The sequence below is a fragment of the Xyrauchen texanus genome, chromosome 32 (assembly GCF_025860055.1).
Source record: "Xyrauchen texanus isolate HMW12.3.18 chromosome 32, RBS_HiC_50CHRs, whole genome shotgun sequence".
Classification (NCBI taxonomy): Eukaryota; Metazoa; Chordata; class Actinopteri; order Cypriniformes; family Catostomidae; genus Xyrauchen; species Xyrauchen texanus.
In genome coordinates, this window is record NC_068307.1 from 13,675,584 (window position 1) to 13,699,178 (window position 23,595).

Consider the following 23,595-nt stretch of genomic DNA (forward strand, 5'->3'; position numbering starts at 1 on the left):
GTTATATGCACATTGCCATTTCTTTGTCACAATAAAAGCTCCTTGTGAAGCTGAAGTAAATACGACAGCACTTTTGGTGCAAAAATAAAAGCCTCCAGGTGAAGGTGAAGTAAACGTGTTATGCTTGAGTAACGAGGCAGACGAGGAAATGTGGATCCAAACGCAGCTTGAACTTTATTAGACGAACCAAAACAGGAAAACACAAAGGAACAACCCACGATGGGGAAATTAAACATAAAATAGTAAACTACACACGACGTGAGCAAAACAGGGGACTCGAGGAGGAAACACACACCGGGTTGACATCAAACAACGATCGACGAAGACTGAACAAAGACACGGGGTATAAATACACAAACAAGGGAAAAGGGGCCAATGAAAGAACAGAACTCAAACAAGATAATAAGGTGATTAACAGAAGCAAACGGCAAACTAATGAGGGCAGGTGAAAACAATGACAGGGAACACGAACGCTAACAGAGGACTATGGAGTTACATAAGGGACTAAAGTGAAAACTAAGAAGTGCAAAAGTGACAAGATGGAAAACAAGAGGGCAACAGTGAAACAAGACAGGGTAACCGTTACAAAACGGTACTGAAATATATAACTTTTGTATAACGCAAATCAAAATAATGAAAATTGTGCATTATATAATAATAATCAACCTGACGTGTCCCACAGTAATAATTTAGTATTATGTAACTGGGGTTTCAAAAGAAGTCAGTGAAGTAGCTTTCCACACAAATGTATTCACATAAACATTTGAAGGTAAATAATGCTTTTATTTATACATTTATTATGTATCATTGTGTATGAAATAAAATAGAGGTGTGAAGCTTCACGATTCGATTCGATTGCGATTCTAAGGGTAATGATTCGATTATAAAACGATTCTCGATGCATCTTGTCCTTCAATTTCTTTCTTTTTTCAGTCTCTTTAAAATAAAGATTTTTACTCTCCTATTTTGTCCCTTTCAGCTTTTTATTTAACAGCTGTTTTAAAAATCAGAATGAGTCACATTACATAAACTGGCCTTTTACTTTCAGTATGAGCTGTGAACAAAACATGGAACAACCTTGAGATTAAATAAATGGTTCTATAGTTTAAAAGAGTATCTCAGTTTTTCAGTTTCTTTCTTTAGAACCTTATAAAAATCTCTTAAAATCACAAGAACATTTTTTTTATGGTTCTCCATCAAAACTGATGAATACTGAATACTATTACTTCAACTGATTATATTATTTTTTTTGTTTGTTTTGTTTTAGCAATGTAAATCATTTAATAGTATTTAATTATTTAAAATTAAACTATGCCATGCAATTCATTTGAATTTTTAACCACAAATGGAAGTCGCTGGTCCAGGATGAGAGAGATATCTGCTTCTATGAGAGTGCAGCAGTCTGCTTCTCTCCTCACCTGGACAAGTGATAGTAAAACTATTTAAATTGCGCAGTTGTTGCTTCAGAAATGTATCAAGTGTCTCGTATGTATTCCATCTTTTTGCTCTGTGAGTAGATCGCACGACCCTGTCGCAAAAGCTACATGCTTGGATTCAAACCTTTATCATCAGGTGTGCGCATTGTCCTGTGTGAGTGACCGCCAATGAAATGGAGAGCATGCAAGTGTAAATGTAAATGAAAACATCACCAACATCTTCGAACCGCTGCCTACTTTCTTCTGTGTTTTCCCTGTTGTGTGCAAATCAGTGCAATAATGGGTGTGAGGTCTTCTTTCATGTTGTTTGTTGGCTTGTTATCATGAATGAACTCTCCCATTGCTATATCTGTGGGTTTGTGAAAGAATTTCGGGATCATAGTTTCATTCAGGCACAAATAGTCATGTGCTTGATACAGCTGATGTTTGTGCACTTAACTTTAGTGTATGCACTTATTTAGACACTTTGTGTCCAACTTTCTTAAGTTGGTGCGGAGGCCTTGCGGAGTATCTGCTTGCTCGCAGAATTTGATGCAACTGCTGCCACAGCTTTCCTTCATCCTTTCACTTTTGTTTGAGGACAACCTTTAAGTCAAGATCTGCGATGGGCCACTATGTCCTTAAGAGACATCTGGCCTCCCAGAGGATCCAGGAATACAAAGTTAAAAAGAAAAGAAAATATTTCTGTTTAGGTCAGTTGTGAATAAGGCCATTGTAGGATTGTGTGATAAGTCTACAGCTCAGTTTCGAATGTCGAGCTGATGGTGTGGTGTAGAGGTCGACCGATATTGTTTTTTTCAGGCCGATGCCAATCTTTTGAAATCCGGGTCGGCCGATGCCCGATTAATGCTGCCGATTTTTATTTTGGCCGATATGTGCTTGATTTTAACCTTTTATTTGAACCTTTTTATTTGAAAGATAAAATGTAACACAAATAATTAAGATAGACAAAATTTCTCAACAAATACATTTATTGAACACTTGACCAATCTGCACTTGTACACTTAAATTAAAAATGTATAATGTAAAAACATATTGTATAAATAATGTATAACAAATATATTAAATAAACAAAGCAGGTGTTACGAACTGCTCCGAGACACGAAGGTTGAGATCCAAATGCAGCTTTAATTAAGGGGCAATCCAGACACGTAATCCAATATTCAGAGCATCCAAGAGAAGCACAGGCATAACTAGGGGTGGGTATCGTTAAGGTTTTAATGGTATTACTATCTTACCGATACTGCTTATAGATCCGGTACTTTAACGGTATTCTTAACGGTTCTTTTTGTTATATATATATATTAAACAAAGATAAACGTTATTTAGGCACAGTGATTTAATTTCAGGAAGGTCAAATAACATTACTGTTCAGGTGTGGTCTAAAAAGAAATCTAATAAAGTAATAAATTGTAAAATAACACTGCATAGTTTATCATAGATAGATTAATCCTTATTAATGCAGAAGTTATTAATTCAAGAGCTGTAAGTGATTTTCTCTTTGCCTTTTGTTGTTTGATTCGCAGTATTGGCTCAATCGTCAGCATGTTTATTAGACAGCTTCCCCTTTAAGACAGAGTTCAGATCTAATAGGCTCCTGATACGCCATATTTTCTCCCAACTATTTCCATAACTACGTCCATTTAAGACATAAACTGTGTTTAAGTGAATCTCCAAGCCGGTCGTTTTGACATATTTTTGTGTATAGTTGATCGCTTAGACGCAAGCATATGAAACCAAAGTAGCCTATACTTTGCTTGTCTCGTTGTGGTCTGTATCGAGCTGCCACGCCTTGGGAACGGTATCTCTTGCGCTCTTTTTATTATTAAACGCGTCCCGCAATTTAGCAACAGTAGCTAGGCTGCATTTTACAACAATCACCGATCGTGCTGATTCTTACGTTAAGTTTGAGTTTTAGGGAGAAATGTCAGTGCGCCGCTGTGAAGGGAAGGAAGTTGTGCTAGACAGAATGCGGCTTATGTATAAATATTCTTTTTATAATCTTTGGAAGGCAAAATCTAAAATAAAATCAGACTAATTATCACAGATCTAAACCAGGCTACGTTTGAATGTTTAGTTCTGTCACTCATTAAGCAGGGCTTATGTTGTGCTCGCTGTGCGCGATATCTCTCGCTCTCTCTCTCTCTCTCTGACTGCGAATAGCTATTGCATCACAGAAAAATGGTTACATAGAGTTATTATACATAGAAATGGCTGGCGAGATAAAATAACTTTCTCTTTATAGCAATAATAAATGTATTTTCTTAATTTGTCCAGTACCGACAGCAGAACCGATAACGTCCGAGCTTACCAAAGCCAGTCCTTCAATAGCCTATAGTGCGTTGGTATCTTTTTTTATTACTTATTTCTCTTTCACTATTTGGCCTTGTTCAAAACCCTGAACTCCAGGGGGGTTGTGCCTGTTAAGGGGCATTCACTTTGACTGAGATTGGTTGATTGCATTTACATTTGTCAGACACTTCTATCTTAAGTGTTTCAGGATATACATTAAATCAGTACATGTGTTCTCTGGGAATTAACCCCATAACCATGGTGTTATAAGGCTACGCTAGTTAGCTACCAGGCCAATAGATTGTAGGTTCTAGCAGATGTTCCCACTTGACTGCAGTATTCAACTTAATATGGAAGTGCATTCCATTGGTATTTAGCTCATACTGTTGCTGCTGATTTGAATAAAGTTAAACTCCTCTCACTTTTGTGACATCACAAAAGCTTGCTGTTGCTCATGTCGCCTTAAAACCCCAACTCTTATTGAAAATCAATGACAACAAGTTGCTTGGTAGCTTATTTATTATAATTGTTTTCTCCCCAATTCCCATTGTACTTTGTTGGCATTGTGACTCACCTCAATCCGGGTGGCAAAGGACGAACCTCAGCTGCCTCCTTGTCTGAGACCATCAGTCCACCCATCTTATCACGTGGCTATTCTCCGTGGCATCCACGGACAAATCGCCACATGTCCCACTGAGAGCGAGAACCACACATTATAGCCTCCATGAGGAGGTTACCCCATGTGAATTTGGTTGCTTAGGAGACCTGGCTGGAGTCACTCAGTGCTTGGTTGCTTATTAAGTGTACTATAAGTCTCTTTGGGTAAAAGCATCTGCAAATTGAATACATACTACTACTTGCCAAATAAGACTAAATAGATGGTGGCCTATAGTACTCCCCACTAGGGTTGCCATGGTGTTACTGGTTTTACTCTGCACAAGGGACTACACCGATGTGAATTTTTATATGGGGTAAAAGGGGAAAAATTATAAATGGAACTTCCAATATCAATACAATAGCCTAACGTATAGAATAGCCTTAAATAAAGAATAGTTGCCTTATGAAGAGTTTGCAACCCATTATAAATGAACCTAAATAACACATTGAAAGCCAGATGTTCTTTACCCACGTATTAAATTATACAGGCAGCAAAGTATGCACAATGACAGAAGATGTTTAATTGCAGGTAGCGAATATAATGTGTATGGTGGGTAACTGTAAGACATCTCGGATTTGGAATAACACAAGAAATGCTGTTAGACACACAGATACGTGCTTGAAGAAACACACTTTATAATTTGTTTAAGAACAGATGACAGTAAAGCTGTCTATGCGTATGTCAGATGCACTGTTTTTTTGGAGGCGTGCAGTCAAGTGGAACACGTGTATGTAAAAGGTTCTCACTCTTTCTTTGTTTCAGTCTTCTGAAAAATGTTTACAAGAAAAGTATCGTCTATGAGAATGCTGCAAATGACCTCAGACCATCTCAGCACAGGAGGTGCTTTGAGTTCAGTTACTTGCCTGATGTTAACTGGAAAGGTGGTTATATATGATTTGTTTGTATTATTTTTAATTGCTTTTTTGTTTTGTTTGAAGTGCATTTTGAATTTAGAAATGTCTACCTTTTTTTTTTTTTTTTAAATAAAGGAATTTCATTTTCTATGCAAAATAACTAAAGCAAGAATATTCTCTGATCCCTCAGCTGGGGGTTGACGATGTGATAGGATATTGTGATATATATATATATATATATATATATATATATATATATATATATATACAAACAAAGTTTGAAATGAAGCTGCTTTGCATATTTGTGTAGGCTATTGCTTAACGAAAATTACCCCATAGTACCAACCAGCAGTAATACCAGTGTTATTTTATTTGAACGTGAACACCGCACCGGTGTGAAAATTACAATATCGTGGCAAGTCTACTCCCTGCTGATACTGGGATACAGTATTAATAGTCTTTAGATTCTCTGAAACTTTTAGTCAAAGTTTATGGCTCTCTTTTTGTTCTTCATGTCTTTGATGGTGATACTGTAATCTATCTTGTTTGTTGACCTAGTTGGACCTGAAAATTCTCCCTCATAATATTATTTCACATACATGGTCATGTATGGATAAGGTCATCATACATGGAAAAAAAAAATTCTTCAGGTAGCTGTGAAAGTAGTCTTATCTGTACCAAGAATGGAGATTGGAATATGGTACAAAATTAATTTGCATAACATTAGTGTTACAATGTGGGCAAGCCCTCAATTTTTCCCAATCATTGGCTCTTTTGATAGATCAATGTTTGCAGTCCAAAGACAATTTGTAGATGTAAAAAATGAGGCCCAAAGATATATTAAAGGAATAGTTTACTCAAAAACGCAATATCATGCCCATATCATTCCAAATCGTGAAAACTAGTGAAACTTTTAAATCTGGCCAATACAATGCTGATATATATCACACAATTTAATATAGTAAATAGCATAAACATAAAATTGCTAAAAAAAAATATTAATCTTATTTAAGTATAGTTACTCAATTGCAAACAAACCTATATAAAAAATTTATATTAATACAATTTTATTTAAACTTTAAACCGAATAAGATAGCAGTTTTTTCTGATTACTGATTTGAAATGTATTTCTACATGAAGAAATTGTTAATATGTTAAAAAGAAGGATATGACAGTACACACTGTATTCCAGCTACAATGAATGGCATTTGTGCATTACCAATCGCATTTTCTCATAAAAGACCCAATCAAACCAATTGTACATAGAGTACACAGTGAAAATGGCATTTACTCATAGTGCACGTGAAGCACTTTGAAGTTGTACTCACACGCTCGTGAGGATCCAGCAAGAGCAGCAGCAGCAATCTGCTGAGAGTTTAAATGCCGTGGATCTTCTACTTTGATTATCACCGACTGACTATCATGATTTGTGAATTATTAGAGGAACATTTGATCCTTATCCTGAGGTTTTTATTCTTGCTGATGGAATACACGCATCAGAGGAAGATATTAGATTAGCGCTGGATGGGGAGAAAACGCTGCATTTTCATGAGGTTTGTGAATTACATCTGTTTAAATGAGGTATCTGCATATTTGCAGACAGTGTATGATAGAAGTTTTGATATTTGCCTTTTTATTATTAGACAAGACAGTTAAGAGATACAGGGAACTTTTGGGGAGAGAGATGGAGAAGGAATCAGGCGAGGAACTTTACTCCTTGTGGCTCTGTAATGCGGACCATTTAAATGAGAATTTGTTGACTTGGCCGAAAACGAAATGTACTTTTAAAAAAAATTTTTTTTTACCCATTTAAAAAAAAAGTAAAAAAAAAAAAAAAAAAGGATTTTTTTTTGTGTGTAATTGTATTAATATTATACTTTTTCATGAATTTAATGAATCTGAATTGAAAAACTACAAACCAATAAAATAAATCACACTTTTATTGAAAGTAACACACCAAAATTGGACAAAAAATATATTAAAACTATATTAAATATTATTCTTCATTCAGTTCTGTAAAAATCTAATTTTACAGATTTTATTAACAATTATCCAAATAATGTAAAGTTTTAGAAAACTATTATATGCAAAACAACATTCAAGTAATGAACTTAGCTAGCATCTTTCAAAAAGTTTAAATATGCAACCGTAATTTTAATTCAAACAAAAGGCAGAACACAGAATGGCAGAGGGCCTCTATTCCACTGATCGATCTCTCTCTCTCTCTCTCTCTCTCTCTCTCTCTCTCTCTCTCTCTCTCTATATATATATGAGAGTGCTCTATTCTGTTTATGTAAACGTATGTACACTTTAAGTGAAAATGATTATGCAAAACAGCAGTAATTGAACTAAATCCAACCTCAACTGTAAACGACAGATATATCCTCAAGTGAAGAACAAGTGTAATGTAATTGCTATTCACATCATATTGGACCGCTTTCTATTTAAGTACAAGTGACAGGTTTCTCTTCAAGAACAAAAGTTGCTAAACTTTCTGACAGTCTCTCCTGTCAGAAAGCTCATCAAGAACATGAGATGCTGCACTGAACAGTCTCTCACTCTCTGTGCTGGTGCTTGGGCAGATAACTACCTGTGCGCAATCCTCGCAAGCAAAGGAAAGCGGTCTTTGTATTTGCGGGAATAGTCAAGGGGATTGTTGCTTCTGGCAATGGGTAGTTCAGCTAGATGCATCTCAAGTTGTGGTGTAGCTGCGCTAGATGTGGCACTGCTGTGGATCGGGCGCTTTCCTGAAGAATCTCTTGCTGTGTGTGTGTGTATATGTGTGTGTATATATATATATATATATATATATATATATATATCTTGAAATTTCTGCTGAACAAACACTGCAGATCGCAAATTTGATGTCCTTATCAGAAACTTTGAGGAATTTCCACACCGCTGACATGATCGGCCTTTGTTTGGTAGCACCGTGATAAGGGCTAGATCGATCCAGAGTGAAATCTGAGCACTGAGGGGCGGGGCGAGGAGGTATATATTTTTGGCCTTTTCTCTTTCGGGCAAAAAACCGAAAGTGCCATTTTCGGCCGAAAATTTTCGCCGGCTGAAATTTCGGTGCATCCCTAGTTAGCAGGCTAGATCAAGTTAGCTAAAATGACACAGATTCTTATGTCAATATATTTCACATGGTTTGCAGTTATGTAAGCTTATCTGTCCAATAAGAAGAATGCCAATTCAGGGTCTGTTTTGATCCCCAAAACTGAACGAAGGTCCCTCCAGGAATCAAATGCCCTGCTGATGTGGTCGAGCGAAAACTAGAGTGAACAATCATGTTCCCGGTTAGCTGGACGGGATTCTGTAGAAGGCTCTCGGGAGTATGCATAAACATCACATTCTTTGTATTTTCCAGACAAAACCGACCCACTCCTTTCGCATGAAAATCAGTCTACAGGCTTTAATAGGCAACCTAGGAAGTCCAGGAAGGTCTAATTTTTTAAATTGCGTTACAAGCCAAGTTACAGAATCAGAATGCAGGTGTTCTTACGTACACAAGGATTTTTTTTGCTGATAGAAGAAACAAGTGCACACAGAACTTTACAGACATGAGACACAGAATATAAAACAAGGTAAGAGTATAAATAGACAGACATATAACAGAATGGAGTATGTACATGTGCAAGTGGTAATGTATGTGCAAGGTAGGGCTATGTACAGTTATTGAATTGAATATGTGATTTACATACGTACATGAGATATTTATTTTATTATTGCACAATGGTGGAGTGCTGAGGCAGTTTTAATTGTTCATGTGAAAAATGGCATGAGGGTAAAAACTGTTCTTGTGCTTTGATGCCCTGACGCTCAGTGCTCTGTAGCGCCGTCCAGAGGGCAACAGTTCAAAGAGGGAGTGGGCAGGGTGTGTGTGGTCCAGAGTGATTCTACCTGCACATTTCCTCACTCTGGAGACGTACAGGTCTTGGAAGGTGGGCGGGGGGGCACCAATAATCTTGTCAGCTGTGCTGACTCCCCATTGTAGTGTCCTTCTGTCTGATTTGGTGGCTAAACCAAACTACACAGTTATAGATGTACACGGGACAGATTCAATGATAGCTCAGTAGAACTGAGTCAGCAGCTCTGTGATTATGTGGTGTCATAAGCTATTGAGAAGATTTTATGTAAAATGTCTTTGATGTGGAAATAGAGAATTTCATTTTTGTACCTAGAAGTGCCATTCTTTTGACATTTAGCAATAATTGCAGAATGTCATGGTTGTCACTTCAAGCTTGCCCAAAGGGAATCTCTCACAAAAAGTCATGTTGACTTGGAGATGTTTCATTCTCTAAATTTGAAAATATTGACTTCACTATTCATGGAGAAAGTAAAAAAATCTGGGTTTTAAGTTGCCAGTGCGCTTACGCTTGTCTCTGACTGAGACTTACTTTGATGGATTGAAAATGTACATTTAATCTTTTGGTGAGATGGTATTTTGCATGTCACACATATAATAATCAGTTACACCATAGTACAAAATTGTATTTTGAAATTACTGAACACAAGTATCAACTAGAACTGTTTGATTCTCATGTGTCTTTCTTAAATGTTTTATTTGGTAACACTACAAGAATGTTGAATACGTTAACGTGAACTTTATGCAAAAGTTAACATTATCTAACAATGAACATTAGTTTTACAAAATTTATTAATCTTAGATAATGCTAAAAAATAAAATAAATGTTTGAATAATACAAATCAAACCTGCACTGTAGATGGCGTATTTGATTTGGGTCCAGGTTTGACATCATGATGTTTGGTCATGAGGCACGCAAGTATAAATGAGGTTTGATATTATTGATGTCCAGTCTTGTTTGTAGTTTCCTTATTTGATTTGGGGGCTGAGTTTGAAAGTTGGATTTTAAGCGTGAATAACTACTAACATTTTGGCCTGTTCATAATACATAGTGATGTATTTCTTCAAAAGACTTGGAATATAGCACACTTACAGAGTAATTTTACTGTGATTATTTGGTGTTTTTTTTAAGGGACAGCCTAGAGTCATTATTCACTAAAATATTATTAGTTAAAAAATAAAAAGTAAAATAAAAATTTTTTTGCAAAGTAAAAGTTTACTTTAAAACTTTTAATTTAACCTACCATATAATGCTTAATGAAGTGTGTTTATCTCAATACACTAAAATACACATAAACCTGTTTTTTCTTTTTCTTGTTTGAGCCTGTGTGTGCGAGAAAATGTGAAGAGGTGTGTGTGTGTGTGTGTTGGTATTTAATTGGCGGTGTCTCCAGATTGCTGATGAAGATAATTACTATTGAGGCAAAGTCTCAGGGGGATCAGACACCTTCCCGTCCCCCTCTATACCACTTCCTCACGGAGTACATTGGTAGCGCCTTTGCCTGTCTGCCTCCCAGTCCAGCTCCACCTCAACCTCTTTGACCTTGAATGAACTAATAACCTGTAAAACTACACAGTGGGTTCCTGCTAAAATTAGCTAGAAGGGGGAAGGAAAACAATTACTGCTAACATTTGCAAAGAGGTTTCCATGGTGCTATTTCAGCACTTCCACAGTCCAGTTAATCACACGGATGTGAAACGGGAACGCAGATGGCACCTGTCAGGCAGAAACACAAAAGTATAACTGTTAGAAAAGAAAATATCATCACCTCAGATTCAGGCTTTGGTTTAGATATTTTTAAACTTCTAATGCTGTAATAAGACTCCAGTTTTAGTCTTTCACACACCTGACACCTGCCATCTGATGTCATTGTTCTTTTTAGTGTTTGATCGACACGAGGCTGAATATAAGGATAGTTTAGTGTCTACAAGGTGTTTTGGAGAATGACACAACTGTATTTCCTTGTTATCAGTGTTATCTCTTTCCTGTATAGAGCTTGTGTCGAGCCATGGAATTTCAAATGGGTTTTTAAAATAAAATAGTTTTCGATTTATGAGTAAAATAAGCTTTGTGGTGAACTTCACATCATTTTTCTTTCTGTATTTTTGTTGATGTAAAGCATACTTTATTGCTGATGAAATGAAGTATTATGTATTGAAAACGGCACTTATTTCCCATATGAATTAATAAAAAACTGAACAATGTAACAGTAAGCCCCCAGACATTCAAATAATAAACCCCCCTCTGTTGTCTAAATATAAATCTTCAGCAATGTGGCTGACTGAGGATGAATGTTGCTCTGGAGTCCTTGACTGTGTGAATGCTGCATTTCAGCACACTAGCATGCTAAGTAGGGCATCAGAAAGTTTTCAAAGTATGAGGTGTGGCTGGATTTATGTGTCAGTGAGGCAGCTTTATTTCTTGGTGTCCTGCCACTAAACTCTTTATAACCAAGTTGCCACATTAACAAAATGCTAGCTTGGACAACAGGGAGCTGTGTTCAGTTTAATGTGGCTGTAGCCACCCTCTTAAATAAAAAGTACAAATATTCAGTGAATGCTCCTCAGTGGTCATTAGGGATAACCCCCAGGGGACACTCAGCAGATGCCAACCAGGAAAAGAATACCTTACTCTGGAAAATGTCATGCTTTACAGCTGACAATAGTCTTGTATACTTAATTGAGTTGATGGGTAGATTTGATGGGTAAGTTGCTGCTTACAGAATTTTAAAGGAACAGCTCTCCCAAAAATAATTATTCTCTCACAATTTACTTGCACTCATGCTGGCTCAAACTCATATGACTTTATTTTTATGTGTAACACAAACATATTTTCAAGCAAAATTATGTGTTTAGATCCAAACCATGCAAGTCAATGGGGTCCAAAAATGAGTGAATGCAGTGAATGAGTGAATGCAGGGTGATATGATTACAAAATTATAATACAATATTTTTCTGGCTATGACAATATTCAATGTATATCTCTGTATGTGTATGTGTAAAATGGCTCAAATGTAAAAAACAAAAAAAACAAAAAAACAAAAAAAAAAAATTAAATAATCATTTAATCAAAACAGTCAGTGTAGCCAAGCAGATATTATATTTTAAGGGCATTAAAAATAAATCTATTTAAAAATAAGGAAGGCATGTTTTTTCACTAAATTAATATGAGGGATAGTGATATTTAATAGTTTTCATTAATTTATATTTATATTTTATGTATAATAATACATAGGTGCTTAATAAAAAGCATTATTTACTTTCATTTATTTATACTTATTTAAAAAAAAAAATGTGAATGAACAAGGTGTGCATAAAGGACTTATTTTTGAAACCCAGTTGAAAATTGCATAATACTAAATTATTAATGTAGTAATACAAGTTTATTAATATAATATAATAGTTAATTATCATTATTATTTTGAGAATTCGATTTGTTTTATATTAAAGTTATATATAGTATTATTTACTTTTTCCCTTGGAGCATTTATTTTTACACTGAAAGTGCAGCGTTAGTGTGTGTATCACAGTTTAAAATGTTCTTCATCTGGTGAAATGTTGTCATCTCCTTTTCTCTTATACTGTGTGTTTACTGAACTGCTTTAAAAATGCTAAAAACACAAGCTCATGAGCCCCATGCATGCACAGAACACTTACTCTGAAACGCCCACATACCATATTTATCTGTCTTTAATCAACGCCTTTTGCAATTTACTAATCACATATTACCATATTGCAATCAAATGATGGCCTCAGCCCGTGCCTTTTTACTGAGTCCAATCTTTGAGGATATTTACACTTGGTTTGCTATTAATTTTAACATTCACATTCCATTTACAAACAACCAGATGCATTTAAGCTACTCTTCCTGTTTTACGTTTGTCTCAAACCACCTCCTGAGGTTTGAGTGATCAGATCATCTTGAATGCGCCTTGGAGGGAATTTGTACTTGGTCTTTTCGTGATCAGATAGCTATCCGATCAGTGAAAATGTGTTAATTGACCAAGTGGAAATAGCCCCTCAGTTGATGAAATGCAAAGAATATCAAAGAGACTACATATGGTTTGCTATTAGGGCCATGTCATTAGAGTTTGTCTGAGTTTATATTTCTATAGTATGCAGTGCTGAGTGTACACAACAAGAGTGCTCACTTCTGAATGTACACTTCTGTTGTGTGCACTTCTTATTGTAGACCATGTCTTCATTTTAGATGCTTCAATTCTATATTAAGCCATTTAGGCGAGGTTGTGTAGTTCTGAGTACATGTCTGTAGTATGCACTTCAAAGTGAACTCTTCTGTAGTCTGCTCTTCCACAGGCTGCCAACTTTGGTGGCCTCCCTCATTATTCTCCATTGAGACACTTAGACGCTGAATTAGTGGAAGCCATGGAGAGTTGTTCAAAAGCATGACTTAATCAGGTGCTTGACTGCATTTAGCACTGTGAGACACTTCAACAGCCAGCACTGCTCTGATAACCAGTTTAAGTCTCATTCAATAGTGCTGGATAATGGGAAATTGTCTATTTAATGAGTGTCTTATGGGTTATTAACTATCAAATTGAATGATCATAAAGGCTGTGATCGTGTATGTGTGTGAATAGTAACCTGTGAATGGAAAGAAGACACGAATGGTCTTGAAGCTGCTTTAGTAAAATGGATATCATACTTTTCCATTTAAAAGTGATAAACTATTCCATAAGTAAAAATGTTTTATTAAAATGAAATCATCCTTTCAAAAATTCAGTGCTTTTTTTTCCCTAAAAAAAGTTAATTATCATTTCTTTTTAATAAGCACTTTCTGTGGTTTTATAATCAAAATTAAACTATAAAACTGTCAACACTGTTACTTTCTGAATGCATAATATATATATATTTAACATGCAATTTATTGATATTTAAACTAGAGCTGTCCACAAATTAATGCGTTAAAGCATTCAATTTCTTAAAGTTTAATGCATTTTTTTTAATCGCAATTAACGTATTTACATTTAATACAATATGAACCAGCATAAATATTAGTTGGAAGGGCGAACATTTGCGATCTGTCTGCCTGAAGTCATTACACTGATGCACACACACAACAGTGATTTAATGTCAGTGTGGAGAATGAGAGAAAGGAGCTCATAACACTATTTGTTGTACAAAACAAGCCTAGATGGGACTTGTGAAAGAAATCAAGTGGAGTTCAAAGCGGTGCTTTACACTGGCACTGACACGAATCATGAATGCGGCTTCACGATTGCTGTAACAGCCTATAGCCAGTGATACAATACAATTAATTGTCTGACATCACTAATTTAAACACATTATATACCTGATAGAATGTTTAAAATCTTACAAAAAGGTACTTTAAAAATCATGAGAGTAAGATCCTTTTTATGTCTATGTGTGTTTTAGTTATCAAGGGTGAGCCCCAGAAGATGGCTGAACCTGCAGGAGTACCAGAGCAAGAAGCTTATGCAGGACAGTGGCGTGACTGTGCAGCGGTTCTTTGTGGCTGGCAGTGCATCTGAAGCTCTGGAGGCTGCAAAGAGACTCAGTAAGTGCCACTTTGATGAATCCAAGCAGCTCACTATTAACTTGCCTAACACACGGTGGATAATTCTCTGACAACATAGTGCCATTTCTTTGAGCTGTCTTTCATAGCTTTCTGAGCAAGAAGCAATAATGTGATTTACATGAATAACACTTAATTTCTAACATGCTAATGTTTAGTTGATAACTGGATTGGTGCTTCTATGCAGAGATCTTTCCTCTCACACAATGAGAAAACATGCGTTGGATAATTCTCTGACAACATTGTGCCATTTTTTTGAGCTGCCTTTCATAGCTTTCTGAGCAAGAGGCAATAATGTGATTACATGCTAATGTTTAGTTTATAACTGAATTGGTGCTTCTATGCAGAGATCTTTCCTCTCACACAATGAGAAGGGACATGACCGAATTAGGCAATGAGACCAGAAAGTTGCCAGCACAAATTGTATTGCATGTTTTTGCTTTTATTGTGGTTGACATGCCTTTAAGGGTCAACAGGACTGAAGATCTCTTATTTCTTCTGCTTCTTCTATATTCATGCCTCTATTCCCTCATCTCTTATCCATGCATATATCCTTGTTAGTGGTGTCTAAGCAGTGTCAGAAATTAACTTTTACATTAAAGGTGCACTCAGTCATTTTTTCCACATTAAAAACATTTGAATCCTAAATAAATTAATTGTATTTTATATGTATTAAATCATGACCACTTACAGAGATGAAGACTCCAGTCATATCAGTAACTTTATAAATGCTGTTTTATTCTACATGAAGAGGGTCTCTTCATGGGGGCAGCCATGTTTGAATCTGATGATCAGCCAAAAAGTACTCGCTTAATCTCAGTTATAACCCTGTCATTGGACACTTTAATTCAGAATGAGAATTTATTAGCTATTACTCTATTAATTAAATCTACATCAACTCTTATTTTATGCCATTATATATATAACTTGGACTATACTAGAATATTAAGAACTATATCAGATGTTATTAGTTAAAAACAGAAGAATTATTTTAGGGCATTTTTTGCTTGGTTATTTGGCATTTTTGCCCTGTGCCCCCATTAATTTCTGACGCTGCTACTGGGGGACTTGAACAAACCCCTGACCCTAGGTATTAAACGTTGGAGCGTAACTCGCCTGCTCCGATTGGGCTAAATCATGGGGCTTGTAGAGTAGAGGAGTGTTATCAATTTTCTACATGATACAACGGACAAAAATCTTATCGAAGAGGGACTCAAGCCATAAATATGGATCAGAATATCGTAGAGACTTCGGGGTCTTTTGGCAGTAAGCAACCATCCAGAACAACTTGGCAACACCTCAGCAACCACCCAAATTCAAACCACTTCCCCTTTTGGCCGAAGCTGGGAGTGTTGTTGACCGTTTCCCAAGTGAAATGTCTACAAGGTAGCGCTAAAAGCAAGTTGTATTTGAGGTAATATAGCCAACAAAAATGCATATTTTATTACCCATATCCCCTAATCCTAAATCAACTGTCAGTGGAGTAAATTTTTATTTTTGAATGAAAATGCAATCTCTGAATCGCACTCACCATTGTTTGCATGAACGTGATTACTTCCTGTTTTCTATGTGACCAGAACCTGTGTTTTGAAGGTTGGTCATGCAACAAGCTATCAGTAGCGCCACAGGGAAAGGTGAACACATTTGAATTGATTCAAACATATCTGATGGGGGATTGCGTCAGTATTTCGGCAGAATGGGGTCAATTTCAGGGTACATTAACATTTGGAAGCAGCATGTCGACTTTCCGTTAATTTTTTGAACTGATTCACATAACAAATTGGACAGAATTATTCAAAAGGACTTTTTGAAATTTTATTATTTTTAAAAATGCTTATCCACTTATCACAAACAACTAAACAAGGTGCTGAAAAAAATCATAGAAATTTCATTCACCAGTGTGTTGAGCTGTATTAATCAGCGCTGGTGCACTCCAAGCCTTATTCATGATGTGGACTGATACAGTGTGCTGCTCTTTCAAACCCACATTTAGTGTCATGTATGAGATGCAGTGGATGCTTTCCAGAGGCTCTGTTGCATTTCACAGGTGTAATCTGCTTATCTCACTGTACACAGTGGGCTTTAGCTTGCCATGTTGCTGTCTTCTGCTCTTGCTGTATGTGTGTGGCACTGGCAAAATATTTCCATTCAAATGCGCTTTTGGGGTTTGTCGTTCATATGCATTAGACTCTTCAGTCTTCGTGCTTTCTCTAGTCAGCCGTGAGGATGAGACAATGACATAACTTTTTTCAGACTTTATTTGAAAACATACTCCAAGATGGCATTTCCAGTCCAGCACATTCAGTGTTTCAGCCTGGACCCAGTGGGGTAGGGCATGGCCCGAGCCGGGTGACATGTACGAGGCAACCAAGTGAGACGTAAAGGATTTCTGTGACTGCGATAGTGCATTGAGCTGTTCTCCCTAGTGCAGAGTTGGTGCCCACTTACCCATGTGGCAATTCAGCTGACAGCCCAATCTGAGCTCCACTGTCTACTGTGCAAAGATAGTTGTGTTGCAATACTCCAAAGTCTTGCAGAGATACACTAAATAGCCAGAACATATGTAGTCACACCTTCTAATTATTGGGTTTTGCTATTGCATCTACACCCACTATAAACGGGCCTAAAATCAAGCATAGAGCCATGCAATCTTCTTAGAAATTTTAAGTACAATGGATCATACCTTTTCTGTACCAGTTGTGAGACATTGCAGTTGAGACTTGAACCTACATCCTTTACAAGAGCTTGGCTCTAATGTGTCAAGCAAATGCACTACCCGCTGCTCATTACACAAGGGAGTATAAGGCTGGGTTTGAACAACTACCTCACTATACAATACATTAGGGTTGCACGGTATACTGGTACTAACTAAATATTGTGATACCAAAAAACTTAAAGTGGTACATTTTCAACTTTTTGTTCATTTCGGTACCATGTTAAGGTATGCTGTCATTAGCAAAATGTAATATAATGCAAGAGTTCTGAGATGAAATCAAAGACCATTTTAAAATAATAATAAAAAAACAAAAGGATGTCATTTAATTAAATAATATAGTCACATGCTGCACGCCACAGTATGAATAAGAGGCAGCTCTCTGCCCTGTCATCTCCTTTGCGCGCGCGCACACACACACACTATTAATGCTTGATTTTCATGCAGTGTGTCCAATAGTATCTATCTGCTGAGGCACAGATCAGTGTGTTGAGTGTATAAATGGCTGTGAACTCTATAATGAACTCTTTCTCCGTTGCAGCTCAGAGATATCAGCTTGCGAGTCACGGGAAGCTTGATATAACGATTTCTTCACAAACAGGAAGAACTTCAAAGATCTTTAAAAATAAAAGTCCCGCTGAAATGAGAGCTGTTCAACTGATTGTGCGAAATTGAAGACATTGCGAAAGCAAAATATTACTACTGTATAAAAGTATTTTATACCATGTATTTAATTAAACACAATTTGATCATAACATTTAACAAGGAATCCAGGACATTTTTAACAGAAAAGGCATAATTTGAATCTATAAGACTTTATGCAGTTCTTTTAGACTAGCCATTTTCATTGTAATTTCATAAAAAATCTGAGTTTTTTTTATTTGTTGCCCAAGTATCGAGTTAGTATCGATACCGAGGTACCAGGGCTGGTATCTCTCAAGGAATTTCCATTCGTAGAACTGCTGCTCACTGGATGTTTTTTGGCACCATTCTGAGTCAATTCTCGAGACTGTTGTATGTGAAAATCCCAGGAGATCAGCAGTTACAGAAATACTCAAACCAACCCATCTGGCACCAACAATCATCCATGAGATTATCTAATTAGCTAATCATGTGACAGCAGTGCAGTGCATAAAATCATGCAGATATGGGTCAGAAGCTTCATTTAATGTTCACATCAACCATCAGAAAGTGGAACAAATGTGATTTCAGTGACTTGAACTGTGGCCTGATTGTTGGTGCAAGATGGGCTGGTTTGAGTATTTCTGTAACTGCTGATCTACTGTGATTTTCATGCACAACAATCTCTAGAATTTACTCAGAATGGTGCCAAAAACAAAAAAACATCCATTGAGGGGCAGTTCTGTGGACAGAAATGCCTTGTTGATGAGAGAGGTCAACAGAGATGACAGTTCAAACTGACAAAGTTTACCATAACTCAGATAACGCTCTGTATAATTGTGGTGAGAAGAAAATCGCTATTCTGACATGTGGGTTGGCACTTATTTTTGGCGGCACAAGGGGGACCTACACAGTATTAGGTGGTTTTAATGCTGTGGCTGATCATTGTATGATTGTTTCGGCACAGCCCTAAGGAAGGAAGAATTCATTATACAAAGTCTATTTTTGTACTCTAGAATGAGCAATGAAATGCTTTTAGGCTTCATCCAGCACATTTAAGGGAAAAAAGGATGAAAAGAGAAGTGACTGGACTTTGAAAGTGTGAGTTTCCTCTGTTGACACTCTTGCTTTATTTGTTGACTGACTGCAGGCTGTGGCGCTAATGATCCCACACCTGTCCCCAAAGTGGGTCCTGTGTTTGGCATGGAGGCAGGGGGGCTGCCTATTTTAAACAACCCCCGTGCCGTTAAGTAATCTGACTGTCAAAGAGGCAAGTCTGATGCTGCCTTCATCAGTCACCAACCGCCACTCGATTATGCAGCTCTGCTTGCTGCCAAAACACACACATACAAACACATGCACATTATCGCATGCATAGACAAAGGAACAATGAGAGAGAAGACGAAAGATAAAGTGAGTTTGAAAGAGGTTAGAATGATGGAGGGAGGGAAAGATGGAGTGAGAGTGGGGGCACACAGCAGAGATAAAATATACTGCCACTGACTTCCGATTGGTGATAAGTTGGGAATTTATTTCCACCAAACTGAATGGTGCAATAAATCAATGAGAGAACCGATGCTTGGTTCGTCCTTAGAGTCTCTAAGGCTATCTCTGCTGTACTCTTGGCCTATTTAAATAGGTAGTTCAACCAAAAATTAACCCTCATGACGTTTCAATCCATTATGACTTTCTTCCATAGGGCACAAAATGAGATGTTGGGCAGAATGTTCCTCAGTCACCATTCACTTCATTGCATCTTTTTTCCACACGGAATGTCATACAGATTTGGAACAACATATTTTTGGGTGAACTATCCCTTTAAGAGGTAGAGATTTTCATTTTTGGTGGGTGTTTTAGAAAACAGTATGATTTCAACACCTATTATAAAATGTTTATTTACCTCCAAAGGGCCCCTTTCTTGGGTTAAAAATGTGACATGAAGCATTTTGATTTTGAGTTCCAGTACAACCTTTATTCCAAGAACACAGTCTTCACCCCTGAAAGCAAAATAAATGTAAATTATTACTTTTTCTGCCTTTCCATTCTGGTACTCACAAACAGCCATGCTCCTATGTTCCCCAGCCAATGAAAGAGCCAAATTATTTTGGCCTGCTTTGTTTCTCCTACAGCTCCTGTTGACAGATGCATCTGCTGGGTAAATGTTGATGGATTTGTCCCCTAGAATGTTCCAGAATGGTTTTCTCACTGTCTGCATTATTCAGGCCTACCAGGACTGTGCGCTAAACGGCATAGACCAATAAATATTTAGGTATTTCTTTCTCCTTGCCAGAGTCTCCAGACACAAAAAATAATTCCACATATTTAGACGGACATATCCCAAAATCTGGCAGAAGTTAAGCCATGCAGATGTTCTTTCCCTTCCTTACTGTTGCTCCTCTTGCTTTTATTTGCTACTTTCACTAACTCGTTTCTCAATTTTCTCTCCTTACTTATTAATTCAGGAATAAGAGCCTGTTTTAAATGACAGAGAAAGTTAGACTTACAATTAACAGGAGAGGGCTGTATTAATACATTTCAGAGAGGTATGAATATTCAAAGTTAACCACAATGGTTTATGTATGGCAGTCAAATCTCATGTGTCCTTATTAGAGAGGCAGAGAGTTTCAGATGTCAACCTACGTACAGCAGTAGGCAGAATTACCCTGACATTCAAAAACTCTGAGAAGAAAAAGAGGCATATGGCATAATGCAAAGGGTTTGACTCTACTGGCTCAAAAAGTTTATATAGTGTGGCTCGACAAGTTAAGACAACTTTGAGAAAAGGCTTTGATAGTGGCCTTATGGGAAAATGTGATGTAGTTGGGATCATTTACTTTTGTCACGTATTCATTTGGTGGGAGAAATGTACTCTCAATTCTTTATCTGCAGCTGATTACTGTATTTTTCCTTAACAGCTTTTCACATCATCTGGATTGAGATCATTATCAATCACAACAACTGCTTTGATCATTGTTGGAAATAATTAACAAAGTGATGGTTTTTGAAATATGAGACTGAAGGCATTTCAAGGATACTGCACCCATGTCCCATTTTCTGTCATAACACCATTACACAGGCATGAGATTTTCATCTTTTCACATTCTGTCAAATATTGTTTTCACAGTACCAATATTTCAGTAGTTGGTACAATACCAGTGAAATATCACGGTTCTTGATGCCAATTTTGATACCACAGAAAAGTTGCGTATGATGTGCTATGAACACACTCATTTAGCCTAAAGATACTTTTCTATGTAAATAATAAATTAAAAGATATGCATGTTTCCTTCAATTGTTTCTAACAGTTGTTTGTTTTTAAGCAGGTCCCTACTAAAATATTTTTTCACCAAATACTTTCCCCCCTTTTTTTATTATTATTTTCCAGAATTCCATGTTTTAAAGTTTAATTTAATGTCATTATCAAAATTGTGTCTAATAATAATAATAATAATAATAATAATAATAATAATAATAATAATAATAATAATAATTAAAAAAATCTTAAACTTTTACAAACTGTTAACAAGTTAAAAATAAAACAATTAATTGTCAACATACCATTGCATTTTTTAACAAACTTTTATTCAGTACAAAAGCTCTCTTGCTTGTGATATATTGCTTAATTTGTATTATAATTACAATCAAGATTCATTAATCATTATTTTTATTATTATTCATACAGTGAGGATTACATTTTACTATACAGTTATAATATATTTCTGTTGCAATTTCTTAAATTTCAGGTGTTTTAGCTTTTATTATGTATCATGCTTTTATTTTGACATGTATTTTTGTTGGAAGTTTAACTTCTCCAGATAAACGGTTTGCTACATGGCCCAGTGTGATCATTAAAGTGCAAATTCTGTGATTTAATTATAGAAAAATAATGCTTCAGAGTGGATTAGTGCTCTGCTCTGTCATCTCTCATAAAACGTGAATGATTGTCATAGTCGATGGAGTTTCCAGTGTATGAGCGATATGCTTCACACATTCATTTAAAGCTCATACAGTCTAAGATTGCAGCATTTCATGGTTTAATAATCACACTAGGACATATCACGATTTTAATTTGATTAGTTGTGCATTTCAGTGTAAAAGGAGCAACAGATCACATGCTCAAATAAGTGTGAGAACATTTGAAAGCATTCATGTGTCAGTTAGACAATGTGTGGGTACCGAATAAAGTCGGTGCTCGGTACTACCGGTACTGTAGAATCACTGGTATCATTACATCTTTTATATTTTAGAACCGACTTGGTACCGAAGTACCGTTACTTTTGACAACACTACTGTCAAATGTTTCTCAAAGTCCTGGAGAGCAAGCTGTGAACCATGTTGTTAATGGAGTTTTAGGGAGTTTGACAGATCTGGGCTTAAGCCATTGATAGTTGATTGACATAAGGCATAGTGCAGAACCTTACTTTTTTCTTTTAAGAGTGTTTTCTTATAAACATTTTTTTACTAGAATATTATAATCTTGCATAGTCAGACTTTTGACTATTGGTGCAATGTCTGTTTCACATTGCACATTATTCTGGACAATAATGTGGAGAGGAAGGGGCCTTCTGTCCAACATGTGGTCAGCAAGTGACCAATGTGGGATTGCAAATTTAAGTGTAACGATAAGATAAGGTGGTATTCTGTCTTTCATATAATGTCACATGACAAACTGAAGTGATGCACATTCTATTGGGCTTTCAAGGTATTTGGTATCATGATTCTCTGAGGTTGTCTACACATGGCTGCATCCTGTTTGTCAACTTGAACAATAGTGCATGTGAATGAAAACATGTTTCTCATGCTAACGAAGACTATCACCTATTGTCTGTGATGGCTCTAGGTGCCCCAGCCTCATTCTGTGAATTGGTGACCATTGTTCATGATTCAGTGCCTTATGACATAAGCTTATGTCAACAAAAAATACATTTTTAATTCTAATCACGTGTAGGAAAGATGAGATAAAGCTGTTTGAGTGTCTCTTGTTAACATGCGCTCATAAACAGATGCTGTTATATAAATGCCATCTTCCTTAGAGATACAGTACCAATTTTTAACATGTGATCAACAAATCCATCCATCCATCCATCGTCAACCGCTTATCCTGTGTACAGGGTCGCGGGGGGCTGGAGCCTATCCCAGCTAACATTGGGCGAAAGGCGGGGGACACCCTGGACAGGTCGCCAGTGATCAACAAATCAATAGTACAAATTATGTTAATAAACAATACACTTGTAACAAAAAATAATAGATGCCATATATTATCATTTTGATTGATTGAATGCATGGCTTTGTTCATTTTTAAAAGCTAAAATATGATCATAAGAGTGTTGTTCAGTAACCTGTTTTTGTGTTTTGCTTTGGTACCAAAAATGGTATCGAGTACCGTGAAATTTCACTGGTATTGCTACCGACTACTGAAATATTGGTACCGTGACAACACTAGTATGAAGTGGCATATATCTGAGCCCAGTGCTGCAATAGTGGCCATTTAAACTGGACACTAGATGGAGTGGACAGATGCTTGCAACACGCTTTTCCAAAATTGAGATACAACATAGGCAATGCATAAGCAAGATGCAATGGCCAAAGAGCTCTT

General features: G+C 36.5%; 1 protein-coding gene across 1 annotated transcript in view; it reads left to right on the forward strand.

Moving 5' to 3' along the window:
• suclg2 (succinate-CoA ligase GDP-forming subunit beta) overlaps positions 1-23,595 on the forward strand; it is a 162,302-nt gene that overhangs the window by 24,330 nt on the left and 114,377 nt on the right. The window contains exon 2 of the mRNA XM_052100986.1: positions 14,506-14,647. Within this exon, the coding sequence (XP_051956946.1) occupies positions 14,506-14,647 (142 nt within the window). The remainder of the gene's footprint in view (positions 1-14,505; positions 14,648-23,595) is intronic.